The sequence below is a fragment of the Kryptolebias marmoratus genome, linkage group LG20 (genome assembly GCF_001649575.2).
Source record: "Kryptolebias marmoratus isolate JLee-2015 linkage group LG20, ASM164957v2, whole genome shotgun sequence".
NCBI lineage: Eukaryota > Metazoa > Chordata > Actinopteri > Cyprinodontiformes > Rivulidae > Kryptolebias > Kryptolebias marmoratus.
The window spans coordinates 3,723,954-3,738,424 of NC_051449.1; the positions used below are offsets into that span (position 1 = coordinate 3,723,954).

The 14,471-nt window shown below is 38.1% G+C and overlaps 1 protein-coding gene across 1 annotated transcript; it reads left to right on the forward strand.

Moving 5' to 3' along the window:
* Positions 1–5,349: 5,349 nt before the first annotated feature.
* On the forward strand, positions 5,350–13,553 carry pnp5b (purine nucleoside phosphorylase 5b). Its single transcript, XM_017410979.3, has 6 exons — positions 5,350–5,369; positions 7,943–8,112; positions 8,200–8,303; positions 9,358–9,533; positions 10,178–10,368; positions 12,744–13,553. The coding sequence occupies exons 1-6, from the start codon at positions 5,350–5,352 to the stop codon at positions 12,962–12,964; spliced, it is 882 nt and encodes a 293-aa protein (XP_017266468.1). The 3' UTR covers positions 12,965–13,553.
* The last annotated feature ends 918 nt before the right edge of the window (positions 13,554–14,471 follow it).

The following is a 14,471-nucleotide window of genomic DNA, read 5'->3' on the forward strand; positions in this document are numbered from 1 at the left end:
TTGTTACCAAGATTAAAGGTGTTTAAATTTTTGTTAACACCCTCTATGAGCCAGAGTTGTTCAATACACAGATTTCTTGTAAATGAAAGATAAAAACTAAGAGTTCAAGCGGAAGATGCTTCATATGCATCTGACTGAAGATTATTTTCATCTCCACTGCTGCACTTAGTGGCTGTTTTAATATAAACTGTTTATTTAAAGGAGCCATTGTGTCTCTTGTGTATTCTTTTGTTGTAGTGCAAATGGTGTGAGGTGTTTTTTCACGTATTCATCTCACTTCAGATGAATTCTCACATCTTCTCATGCACATGTGGACCGCATGGTGATCACTTCAGGACTGAAAGACAATCAGCTGTTCACCACATCCTCTCTGCATGATGGGAAAGAAAACCGAGCTGTGGGTGTGTGTGTGTCTGTGTGTGTGGGCGCGTGGGTGTGTGTGTGTGTTTGGGGTCAGTCTGTGCTTTTGGCCGTAAGTGCTGCTGTTGCTGGACTTACCTCCGTTTCATTCTCCCTTAGAAACTTTTTCCTCTCTTTCTCCAGCTCTTTAGCCTCCTCTTTCTGCCCTGAATATTAATTTTCTCTTTCGCTTGCTGTCTTACTTCCTTCCTGTGCTGATTTAAGTTGAAATGAAAACAATGACACTTGGTCGCAGAGAGTTAGTGGACCTGCTGCGACTCTTCATGAATCACTCAAGAAAGAAAGAATTCATCTTTGTAACATTGTTCATTTTTAAATCAATTAGTGAGTGAATATCAATTAGTGAACACACAGGAGCTCTACAATCTAAATAAAACACATTTATTTACAACAGAATAAAATTTCATATGATTCTGTTGTAAATTAATAATGGCAGTGAAACACCTGTTTTATCAGATATCAAGATTTATTGGTTTCAGTAATTCTTGCAAAGTGTAGTCTTTGAATTCTTTCCATTATAAAAATATAAAATAAAATAAAACAGCATGTACAAATGTTTAAAGTTCAGTAAAGGAAATATGCTACGTTTGAACAGCTGTAGTTATTTTCAGCTCCTGGTGCAAATTCAGGTTTAACCACTAGAGGGCAGCAGATATCAAAGTTTCCTTACTATTACTTAGTTACTCTCAATGAAACCTCCCTTTTATAAAGAAAGAGCTACAAGAATGAAATGAAAATGTCTGTTGATTTATGTGAAGAAACCTTCCAGAAATAAATCTGTATTTGGTTTTCTTTGTTATTCATTGGACAGAAATTCTGTCTTGGGATTGTTTTTGGTTTAAATATTCAACATAATGTCACCAAAGTCTTATTTGATAAGTGCTAGTATGTGATGAGTTCAAGTTTTTAAGCTACCTACAATTAAATATGAATGAAATTGACTTGAAACTGAGTTAAAATAAATAAGTTGACACTCATTAAAGTTACTGAATTTTTCTCTCTGATTTCTCAGTTCCATAATTTGCGCTTTAATATTCAAATTAAGTCTTAACTTCCATTTAATAGAGATATAACTATTTATTCTCTGCTGTTACTGAAGTGAAATTATATGAACTAAACTGTATAATTGGTTGCATGTGTTTGCATGACTTAATAAATTTTATCTTGTGTCGTGTTTATTGAATTTACTGCAGTTTAATAAAAAAATAAGAAGTTTTTAGAGGTTTTAAATTAGATCAGTTTTATGTGATATAAATAAATAAATCTAACAATGATAATTAAGCCTGCTATCTTATGTATACTTTGTCATGATTTATAATTCAAACCCAATGAAAAAAGAAAACTAAGATATAACAGGTGGCGCTGTTGCTACATAAAATGATGCTGGAGTCTTTTTTTTATGAGTATTTATGCAAGTTTATCCCTACATTCACCTTTTATATAAAACTTTACATCATAAAGATCTTCCTGAGATTCCAAATTGAACTAAAGTTTTGTAAATCAGGTTTTAAATGTTTTGAGCTGTTAAAATACAGGAATATCTTAGAAACAATACTTTTTTGGAAAACCCCTCACTTTTTTTGAAGACTCAGAAATATTTGCTGTTTTTGTTTCATTTTTGATGGAAAATAAATATTTCATTAATGGTCATATGACATTTAATTTCCCTTTGGGATTATTAAAGTATTTTTGAATTGAATTGAATTGAATTGAATAAAATAGCTTTTAAATAAACTTGTCTTGCATTAAACAGATAAATATTACCTAAAGATGATCTTTTTGGCAAAACAAAGGATCAAATGAAGCAGATGAAAATAAGAATTTGCTCAGATACGTTGGGTGTTATAAATCGTATTTTGAAAAACACATTCCTGTTTGATAGTCTTTGACGTGAAAGAGGCTTGGAGTGATGAAACTGCCACATGTACTTGCATGCATGACACGAAACGTTGCACAAACAGAACAGCTGAGTTAGAACACAGTCATTTTAAAATAGGTTTTCTTGTCCTTTTTTAAGTTTCTTAAACAGTGTTTGATGTAAGAAAGTTGGAAAAGTCACTCTGGAAGCTTAAAAAACAAAGACTGAGCTACAGTGATCCAAAACTCCTTTTTAATGGCTCCTTTTTCCTATCCCAGACCACTTAAGTGCTTTTATTGGTTCCCGAAACAGCAAAACAGCTCTAACTCATGGTGCTAAACGCATCATTGATGGTAAGTCAAACTGGTCACTTCCAAAATCCTCTAAAAAGATTTAAGTTCATTTAGCTGTCTGCAAATTTGTACCAGAGTTTTCATTCTTAAACAGCTGCCTCTTAGTTCATTTTTCTGTATAACTAAATAAAAAGACCCAGTCACTGTTACAGAATTACTGATCTAACATTATATGCACAGTGATAAAGGCACAACGGAGCACATATCAAAAGATGAGGAACATTTGGAAATCATGCAGCTTATAAAAAGTTCTTTATGGAATGAAACTGTTCATACATTACAGAACAGTACGATAACTGAGTGACATTAGGACAGTTTTTTTCTAAAAAGTAAATATTGCAAGAAAGGAATGAGCCTTTTTTTTGCTTCACAGACTAAGAGCAGTATGGATTGCAGCAATTAAAGTTTTTCAGCAAGTTTTTTCTTGAATAGAAACCAAGCTAATCCACCTAAATGTGGTGCAAGAAACAACAACATGCATCTGCTCCAGGTTGTCTGTAAATTCTCCCCGTCTGGTGACACTTCTATTTGTTTTCAGACTGAGAGCAGCAGGACTCGGTTGGCACAGCCGAATAAATGCCAGACAACTCTGTGAATACAAATCAGCAGTTACATAACAGCCAGCGTCTGACACAGTGGCTGCTCTGTGCAGCTCTCACAGCCGGCAAACGGACCTAAACACACAGACATAGCTGCACCTACATGCAAATGTGCACGTGTGCTTGTATAACCTCAATTCTGAAAAGGTTTGGATGTTGTGTTTAATGTAACTGAAAGCAGAATGTAATCATTTGCTCAAACAAATACTGCCCAGACCATTAAATTAGTATTTTAGGTGAAAATACTGGTAATTTTAAGAGAACTTTGTGTCCTTTCATTAGGGCTTACACTGATAAATGCAAAGTTTCAGCATTTTATTACCAGTAAAATTACCCTGGGCCAAACATAATCTCTAGCAGATTAAGCATGAAAGTTAAAATAAGATTATGATTTTATTAATAAACTTTCTAAGTGCAGAAAACGGGTTTATTTTTTTTGGACCAAGATTTCTACTAGTTCCGCTTTCAAGCAACATATCTTAGTTCTCAGTAATTGTGTAGCAATGCCTTTGTCTTGACTTTCAATTTTTTTAGACCTTTTTGCATCATTGTTTAACCTGTTGTAATACTTTTCTGTTGCTTTTGTTTGTTTTAGTCACTACTTTGCTCATACTGAATGTGTCGTGGAACGAATGAAATACTTTACTTCTAGGTAGGAAAATAAAGTAAGACTGGAAAACCCAACTGTCTTTTATTATTCTTCCTGTTAAAAGGGAGTTTTTCTTTTCCACTATCAACAATGTGCTGCTCAGACAAAGTCAAGATTCAACACAATCTGCTGGTTTCCTTAGAAAGATAACTTTTACTAACTGACTTTTATAATGTATGTGAATGTTTCTGTAGTGCCCTGAGACGACTTTTGTTGTGACTTGGCGCTATATGAATAAACTAAATTTGAAAGAGAACTTCAAGGAGACATTCTGCAACCATCAGAGCTGATTAACAGAAGGTCATCAAGCTCTCCGTGGAGGCTTTTCTCAGGAACAAAGCTGAAACACTGGCGTTAACTTACAGTAACCAGAGCATAGGAACTGACTCTTCAAGTTAAAATACCCTATCTGTGAGATAAAATGACATCATCTTGTCCTTGGTCACTGCAAAGAAATGATTATCAGTCCTTATTTTCTACAACAGAGAGCATACGACTATTTCAGCTGCAGATTAGTTTGACATATTAGGCCTTTAGAGCTTATAGCCAGCTTTTGTTGTGTGTAAATATCAGCATCTGCATGCAGTCTTATGCACCTTTATTTGTAAATATTAGAAAATGATTTTTCTTGTCTTGAGTGGTATCTGTTGTTGACTTGTGATAACATTTTAAAGTATTGTTCCATCCATGAAAGAAAAGAAAAAAGTAATGTATTGACATGTTACTGTTCTTCAGAGGTTTTGTTGTTTTTGTTTGTTTGTTTAAATGCCCCCTTCATTGAATTGTCAACAAATGATCTATTTTTGTCCCTTTTTTCTCCATTTCTAGCAAATTATTATCAGAAAGCAGAGTTTGTTCTGCCTGAGCGATTGCATCAGCACCAAAGGAAACACGACCATGTGCGAATTGGCTGTGCTGCCTTCAAATACTTTTGGAAATTTTTATTCAGCGTGGTTACTTGTATTGTACGTGACATGAACAAAAGTAGGTTTCTGTAAATTATACATTTTAGAATAAGTTCCTATATATGTGTTTGTAATTTAGCAGTTGTACACTTTAGCATGTACTTTGAAAAAAAATGTTTAAAATGTTTTGGCTGGTTAGTTTACAAATAGAATAACACTGGTTAGTCAAAATTCATTTTAAGATGACCTTAGTTCGACTTCTTGTGTATTTTAGTCAAACGTGGGACATTTATTGTTTTGTGATTAAATTTTTAATAAATTATAACTACGTAATAGCCTGACATTGACTGGTCCGTTATTTCCCTGAACGCAACACCAGCTGCTGGGAAACAGCAGCGCCTTCGCATCGACCAATCAGCGCATCGGCTGATTGTGACGTAGGATGATGTCACCACGGAGGAGAACGTGGTCTAAAAGCCGGTCCCTCCATCAGGAAACCCGGACAATCGCCGCTAGACCCAACAAAACAAGGAACAACCTGCTTTAAACACCGCCATACTTCATCATGTCTGACATTACCTCTGGGTAAGTGTCCGAACTCTTTTTTATTAATGTGAATTAAAGACTTTTAACGCGTTTTAAAAGGAAAAAACTGTTTACCTAGCTATGTTTACATGGTAAATTAAATTAATTTGGCTACATGAGGGTATATAGTTTGGGTTGACACCTGAGGTTGAAGGTTTTCAAAGCAGGTGTGATGCAGGTGTGATGGATAATCGATTAAATCTTCGATTAGAGGCGCGCGCTCGTGATGCCACGTTTGGGGCTGTTGTTGTTGCGCCCTCCACGCAGAGGAGGAAAAAGGGGGATCCTTTTGTTTCCCCCTTTTTCCCCCTTTCTGCAGCTCTACCTGTGGCTCGTGGCTCTTACCGTCAGACTCAGACTGTGCGCGTGATTTACGCACGTGTGGCACAGATGAGTCCAGGAATCCGTCAGAACCGGTGCAGCCGCCACCCGGAGAGGAAATTACTGTGTTTTCAGCCTCTGTGGCCACATTATTACTCAGGGGCTGTGACTGAGCGCACGTAGCACATGTGTTTTAAAAAAAGAGGCCAAACAGGTGATAAAATCTGCTAAAGTTATCAGATTAAACTCATCTGTTTCAAAAACAAGTCATAACTCATTTCAGATAGAAAGAAAATGTTTCCTTTACAGAATTAGAGAATAATTTTGGGATTTCTTTTTCTTCTATTAACTTTTTAGTAACTTTCCTGCTTTGACTGTTTTTTCCATCCTGTTCGGAGCAAATTTACTGTCCAGAAAGGATGGGACATGATGTAAAATGTTAATTAAAACATAAGTCAAGGATTTGAACATCTCTTAAAATTGTATTCACATAGTTTTGTTTAAGGGGGTCGAAAAAATAGATAATTTTGAATGTTATGGCGGCAACACATCTTATAAAAGTTGAGACAGGGTCCATGTTTCTCTCTGTGGAGCATCCTGTCTTTTTTAACATCTAGGACCTCAGGAGACCAGTTTCTGGAGTTCTTGGAGGGGAATGTTGTCCCATCCCAGTCTGATGGAGGATTCTAGTTCAACAGTCCGAGTCTTTCTAGCTGGATGGGAGCAGATGTTGTTCTAAAACCTGTATAACTGTTCTGTGTTGATGGAGCCTTTCCAGATGTGTAAGCTGCTCTTGCCAGAGGCACTAATGCACCCCCATACAATCAGAGAGGCAGGCTTTTTAACTGTGTGCTGACAGCAGTTCAGATACTCCCTGTCCCAGCCTTTCTGAGATGGTGCCATAAAATTCATTATTCAAAAAAAAAAAAACAAAAGCAAACTGAGTGTGAACAAAAAGGAAAAATAAATTTAAGCTACAACAAACTTGACACACATGCTTAAAACAATGCAATGCAGTCACTACCGTGTTAGTATTAATAATAAATTAAAATAACTGTTTACATATTTCAGATTTGTTAAGTTAAAAAAAATTAGGGTTTTTTATGGTGTAGTTATTAAGAAAAATAGCTCAGTTTCTAACTATTTTTTCTTTCACTTGCTAACAAAGTCAAATTTAGGTCATTTATTATAATAATATTAAAATATAATTCACAAAAAAGCAATCAGTGTCCAAAGAAAACTGTGACAGACCTCCAGAAAGCCTGGAGAGATGAGCAGTTTTAAAAGATTAGAAGAAAGTCTGGCTCCGAGGAAGTAAAATATGAAGAAATAAGGGCTGACTTGGACTTTTTCAAAGTACTGTATGTCTGGGTCATCGTGATAAGAGCAGACATGTAAACAATACCAGGAAAGACTCGTCATTCACTGTAATTAAGTAGTAAAACATGAGCACATAACAGTCACCGAACAAAAAACTGAAATAAATCAGCATGTTGGATGTGTTTAAAAACAAATAAATATACTCCGTTTTAAAAGCATAAATTTAAACGTATTTTTTAATATCCTGTTAGGATCAGATTTTTGTGTTTAGGGCAGCTGGATTGTCCCTCAGGGACACAGATGCCTTCATCTCACAACTGTGACATCTTATATCTGCGTGATAGAAAAATAACGTCTGTTTCGTACCTCTAAATAAAAGCACATTTTAAAACGAAGGGCTCTCTGCTCCTCTTCCACACGGTTTAATTCCTCCGTAGCGTCGCTGAAATGTTGTATTTTTACTCGTCACGGTCAAACAAACACAACCATGTTGTGTTTCGTTCCATCCTTAGTCAATGTTTGTGCAATAACACAAGTCAAGCTTTAAGCCCAGACATGCAACAAGACGTGACAGAAGGTGTGTGTGATCGAGTGTGTTCTTGTGTATTCGTGCAATATCAACAAAGGGCAGAAAAGGCATTCACTTCCATCAGTACAGAATGCTCTGCCTCTAATTACAGCAGCTTACGGTGTTTCCTGTCAGTCAAACAGAGAAGTGGAGCGTGACTCGGCTTGTATCCCACAAAACAAGAACGAGAAAGAATCTGATCTCAGTTTTAGGGTAAAATAAAACTTATCGTAGTTCAGCAACTTGTTTTGGGAGATATCCTCGTACATTTCACCTGCTGTGGTTCTCAAACTTTACTTGTTTTCACTGCTGGGAGTTTGAGGATTGTATCTGTGTTTCTCATCTTTGTTTTGCTCTTTCTCAGAGGAAACTATGAGGAATGCAGAAACATAGCCGACTGGCTGCTGAACCGCACGCAGGTGCGACCAACCGTGGGAATCGTGTGCGGATCAGGCCTGGGGGGGCTGGCTGGCATGCTGAAGGACCCACAGGTCTTCAAATACAGCGACATTCCCAACTTTCCCCGCAGCACAGGTATGCGCCTCCCGGGAAAACAGCTGGTAATATTTGCATGGCTAAAATAAAAAACACCAAACGTCTAACATGATGTGTGCTTTGCAGTGCACGGTCACGCAGGCCAGCTGGTGTTTGGGACACTGAAAGGGAAGCCATGTGTCTGCATGCAGGGCAGGTTCCACCTGTATGAAGGTTACCCCATCCAGAAGGTAAAATGTGGTTTTGTTTACAGCAGGGGTCTCCAACCCTGGTCCTCAGGGCCACTATCCTGCATGTTTTCCTTGTTTCTCTGCTCCAACACACCTGATTCAGAGGTTAAATCACCTCTTCATGTTCTGCAGAAGCCTGTTAATCACACATTGACTTAAATCAGGTGTGTTGGAGCAGAGGAACAAGTAAAACCTGCAGGATGGTGGCCCTGAGGACCAGGATTAGAGACCCCTGGTTTACAGAATCTGCCTAAAGAAACAAACACGTGACTTGTTTTTGTCTGAGCATAAGTTCCTGTAGAAGTAGCTGTCACCAGGATCAGATTTTGCCATGGTGACCCACACCTGCACAGGTAAAACAATCCCAGTCATAAGGGAGCAGATAGAGCAGGAAAGAAGAGGAGGAAGGGGGACAGTCCTTGCAGTGACGTAAACCTGACTGAATAAAGACATTGTTCTCCTGAACTGAGATAACCTGTCATCAAAAAAGCTCTCTGTCTGTACCGTATTTGGGATTTTGTTTGTTCTGCTGTAGGAACTAAAAGTTTCACCTGATTTTTCTCATCAGTCGCTTGTTTTAAGAAATAATTACCACCTGAAGGAGGAAGTGAGCAAAGCGAAAACGATTTCCTTTCATTTCTACAATGAGTCATTCCTTAAAAATGTGTTCTGAAAGATTTATCAGTGTCAAACGTAAAACAGGGAGTCCTTACCTCTGAATAGTTTAAATGTTTTGTTTAGGGATTTGAAGACACTTTGAGATTCATTTTGAAACTGGGCTGGTGTGTGGACACAGCAGAGGCCATGTCTAAACTGTGACAAAGTCGGAAACAGTCTCAGTTTTTTGTGTCTGCTTTGTTCTCATGAATGGAAACCTTAAGTTAAGCTCAGCTGAGACATATTAGCTGAAGGAATCTCCGGGGATGATATGTTGTCTTTGTTTACTCATTTTCTGTGTAACTGAGGAGTGGGTTTGTATTTTGCAGAACCTTAAAACAAATGGAGCTGTGTCAGGATGTTAATAAACAGAGTGATTGTGAATTTTACGTTCCAGATCACGCTGCCCATGCGTGTCTTCAAGCTGATGGGCGTCGAGACAATGATCATGACGAACGCGGCAGGAGGCCTGAACCAGGACTTCAAGGTGGGCGACATCATGATCATCAAGGACCACGTCAACATGCCCGGATTCGCTGGGAACAACCCGCTGACTGGACCCAACGATGAGAGGTAGGAGGGTCAGAAACAGATGCTTTCCAGTCATTAAAAACTGTCTGCACAGCTTGTCCTGGAGGGCAATTAGTCCTGCGTCCATTTGAAATTGATTCTGAAGAGTTATGATGAAGGATTTCTAAATATATTCCCAGCATGTGATAGCTTCATTGTCATTGTAAAAATGACTCAGCTCTTCCAATTCTTCCCTCCTCCAGCAGATTTTATCTTGTTTACACGCACATTTTTGCAGCTTTCTGCCATTCCACTGCTCCGCAGAGAAACAATAAGCGTCTGATGGCATCGCCAACAAAAACTCTTTATTCTCAGTGGCAGAGAGCTACAGGCACTTCGTGACATTGTGACTCTCCACTTAGAGCAGAGCATAATATCAAAGTAAATTACTGGGTTTGTTTTCCCTACAAGCAGAGTAATACCATCAGTCACAGTTACAGTACAGAATCTTTGCTAATCCAGAATGCTGTCAGGATCACCAGAACCAGTGATGCCAGAGTTTTGCAATTGTTATAAAATTAACAAACCTCAGAAATTCGACGTGTTGCTTTAACGTCACCTGAGCCAACTGGGGAGTTTCTAACATTGAGTCACAGCTGTGCACGTAGACTTCCCTGAATGACTGAAACGTTTCCGCTTGCCCTCAGGTTCGGCGTCCGCTTTCCCTGCATGTCTGATGCCTACGACCGCGAGCTGCAGCAGCTGGCACACGACGTGGCGACCGAGCTGGGCTACAGCGACTTCCTCCGCGAGGGGGTGTACTGCGTCCTGGGAGGTCCCTCGTTTGAAACCATCGCCGAGTGTCGCATGCTGCACCGCTTGGGCGGCGACGCTGTTGGTAAATGACTACAACACAATCACCAAGTCACAACGGTGTCTCTGCACTAATGGAGACCTTCAGAGTCAGTGTGCTCCTAAATAAAACACAAACATGCGTTTTAAGACACTTATCCTCAGCAGTAGGGTTAATGTATACAAATGGACTCGACATCTACCTGCCTAAGTATTTTTTTTAAAGAGCTGGCTGACAGAAAACTGTCCCAAAATGTTCTCAGAGTTAATGTGCTCATTCAGGTTGTGACATGCTCAGAATTACCAAACACAAACTCAAGCAAGCACGCAATCTCCAAAGCAACAAAGATGACCGACAGGAAAAAAGGAAATGAGTCACAGGACTTCAAAACCCCTCAGTTTTATGTCGTAATCCGAATGAACAAAAAAAAACATGAATTTCTCCTACTGCCTGCCTGGGTTTATAAACCTGTGAACCTGAAGAACATCGTCTGAGTCACGTTTACAGTTTGAAACAAAATCAGCTGAAGCACATCACATGTTATGTCACACAAAACACAAAACTCGTGCTTCCAAATAACAGTGTGTCCTTTAAATCCTATTTACTGTCTAACTTTAAACTAAATAATTCAATTTTCTGCAGGATCGAGGCATTAAGAGTCGAGAAAATGCTGTCTTTGCATTAAAACATGATGAAACACATTTTGTGGAAACTTAGCTGAGAAATCTTTTAGATCCTTTAAAGCTGTAAGATCATGTTACAGAGCTTATAACAGCCTAAAACACCACAGACAGCAAAGCAGGCAAATAATCCTTTTAAGCTGATCTGTGTTGAGACTTTTACAGTATGCAGGTAAATGTAGAAGTAAAGCAGGAGGGATTTTAAAAATCTGGATATGCAGTTTGGCCTTTCATCCACATGCCACGGCTTGTTGTTCTTTTGAACATTTTATCCTTCCAGGGTGAGGTTTTTCAGATCCTCTGGGCTACAGTTTATAGATGATTTTAATTTGTGTTCAGGTTCACAGTTTTAAATGTTGCTGCTGAAAGGTAACACAGAGAGTCGTCGTCTTATTTTATAAGAATAATCTAATACGTTCTGTCTTAGAGGAGAGCTGAAGAGTCTTTGCTCAGAAACTTTCCGAGATGATCTATTTATTTATTCAGCTGCTGTTAAAGAAGGAAGGGAACACTGGGAGTGACTGACTGCGCAGGGTGAATGGAAAATTACAGCCAGGCAGGAATGAATCACTAAAGAAGGAATTTAATATTAATATATACTTAACACCAACCCCAATTCTGACAAAACTGTGACAGGTAGAAAACAGAAAGCAATGATTTGCAAATTTCATAAACCCTTATTTTATTCACAGTGGAATGTATAATGTGCTTAAACTAAAATATTGTATCATTTTTAGAAAAAAAAAAAGAAAATGTTGAATTTCTTGGCAGCAACAACTCAAAGAAGTGAGGACAGGGGCAACAAAATGCTGTAAAGATAAGTGGTCCAAATAAGAAACAGCTGAAGGAGCATTTTGTTGCTAATCAGGTTAATTAACAACCGGTCAGTGAGAGGACGGGATTTAAAAAAGCATTTTAGAGGGGCTGAATCTGTCAGAAGTAAAGAGGGACAGATGTTCACTCGTCTCAGAAAAAACTTGTCTAAAAATAGTGGAACAGTTTTAAAAAAAATGTTCCTCAATGTATTTAGGAAGACTTTGAGTATCCCATCATCTACAGCTCATAATATCATCAAAAGGGACCATCTAGCGTGCTGTAAGCACACAGCCAGAGTCCTACATCAGACAAGAATGGGCCAACATTCCTCCAAAACTGTGGTCTCCAATCCTGGTCGTGGAGGGCCACTATCCTGCATGTTTTAGATGTTTCCCTGCTCCAACACACCTGATTGAGTGATCTGCTAAAGAGCAGGGAAACATCTAAAACCTGCAGAATAGTGGCCCTCCGGGACCAGGATTGCTCTAAAACCTCCAGCACCTGCTCTCCTCAGGTCTAGATGTTTACAGACTGATGGTAGAAGAAGAGGAGATGCTTCACAGAGGGAAACACGGACCTGGAACAACTTTTTTGAGATGTGTTGCTGCCATAAAATTCAAAACTGACTTATTTTTTCCTATAAATGGTACAATTTTTTTTAGTTAAAACATATATTTACTCTATAAAATATGGGTTTATGAGATTTGCAGATCATTACATTCAGTTTTTATTTACATTTGACATAACGTGTCAGGTTTGTCTGAACTGGGGTTGTACTTCACACTGAGAAAAAATACTGTAAATATAAAGTAACATTGCCCAAATCTAAGTATTTAAAGTTAACCTATAAGGTAAAAAACTATTGTTTCTAGCTAAATGTTTTCCACAAGCATCATAGTAATACTGATGTCCTATTTTCTGCAGGGATGAGTACGGTGCACGAGGTGATCGTTGCCCGCCACGCCGGGATGCGCTGCTTCGCCATGTCTCTGATCACCAACCGGGCGGTGATGGACTACGACAGCCAGGAGAGGGCCAACCACGAAGAAGTCCTGGAGACCAGCGGGCAGCGGTCCAAGCAGATGGAGAAGCTGGTGACCACCATGTTGGATCGGCTGGACAACGACAAGAACAACTCCTTCTGAGCGCCGCTGTACCTGACCTCAGATCAGCGGCTCAGGAGGATTCTCAAAACAAGACCAGTAAAACAAAAACAAGTAGACTGTTTCTACTGCCTGTTACTTTAAAGCTAATCCACTTTTTACAAACATTTTTATACAATCGTCTTTTTAGAGTTGTACAGATATTTTAACTATTTTAACCTGAGTTTTGTAACAGATTCCTGCTGTCCTGCTCTGTATTAGGCTTTAACTTAAATATCAAAATATTTATTATTTCAGGTTTTTCACATTCACCAAAAAGAAACAAACTGATTTTCAGTTTTCTTTCTGGGACCAACTTACAGCTCATTGTGTTTGTCAGATGTAGAAATGTGTAAAATATTCTAAAATATTTATATGAAATGTATTTAAGTGGTGTTCTGAAATATTTTGAATTTGTATTTTGTTTAAATGAGAAAAGATATTCTGCACAGGATTGTTACTAATGTATGTAAATCACTGTAATATTTGACCTGGTGGCTTTTTGGCAGTTGTCACTTTTTGTTTTTATTGGTACTTTAACCCAAATTCTGTAAAAGGGGATCTAATTTTATAATAAATAACACTGAATTAATGAGTTTGTGTGTCTTATATTTAAAACCAAAAGGCTGATTATTTACTTATTCATGTTTGACATCTTTGACAAAATTGGCTAACCGAAGAGTGAAGTTAGAAATAAAATTAGAGATGTCAGAGTCTTTAATTAGCAGGCCAGCTCTAAAACATTTAAAATATAATGTAATAAAATTGTAACAGACTCGTGCTCTACATTCAGTAACTTCAGTAAAATGATCAACCCTGCATTAAAAAAAATAAAAAAGTGGCTGCAACTTGATAAAAGTTGGGATTTCTTCTATAGTTAGATGATTTATTTCATCTTCCATGAGGAAAAATGAGCAAAGTCTAATACTTGAGGTGGAAAAACCCCTGATTAAGTTGAATTAAATAGTTTATGTGTCCCAGATAGACTTTAAATGCAGTGTCTGAGGAAAATAAAGATCATCAGCCTGGTTTGTCTTTAACAGAGCTCTTATTTTCCCATGGAAACTTCAGCCTTCACTCTGACGTTTCCTAGTTTATCTAAAATTTATATACTGCTACTTACCCCCTTCCTCTTCCTCGATTAGAAAAAAAAAAATACAAGGAAAAAAAAAAGTTTCCATGACGCTCAGCCCCCGGTTTATGGCCATACAAGGTCATGAGAATTTTACGAACTAAAAGGAGGAGGTCCAGGTGTCGGTACAAAATGTACTAAATCTGTGAACGGCAGGCCTGCAGCTGTAAGGAAACACCAACACAGAAAGTATGTTCACCCCGAGGCTCTGAATGTTACATTTATAAACAGAAAACACAAGTTTGTTTCATAGTTTTTACACTAACAGGTGTATTTACATGCAATGCATTTAAGGGACGGACATCCAGGATCTGGTAGCCGAGTGAGCCTGCATGTGTGCTCTTATCTAGTGCCAAAAATAAGATGTCCTGCTTTTTA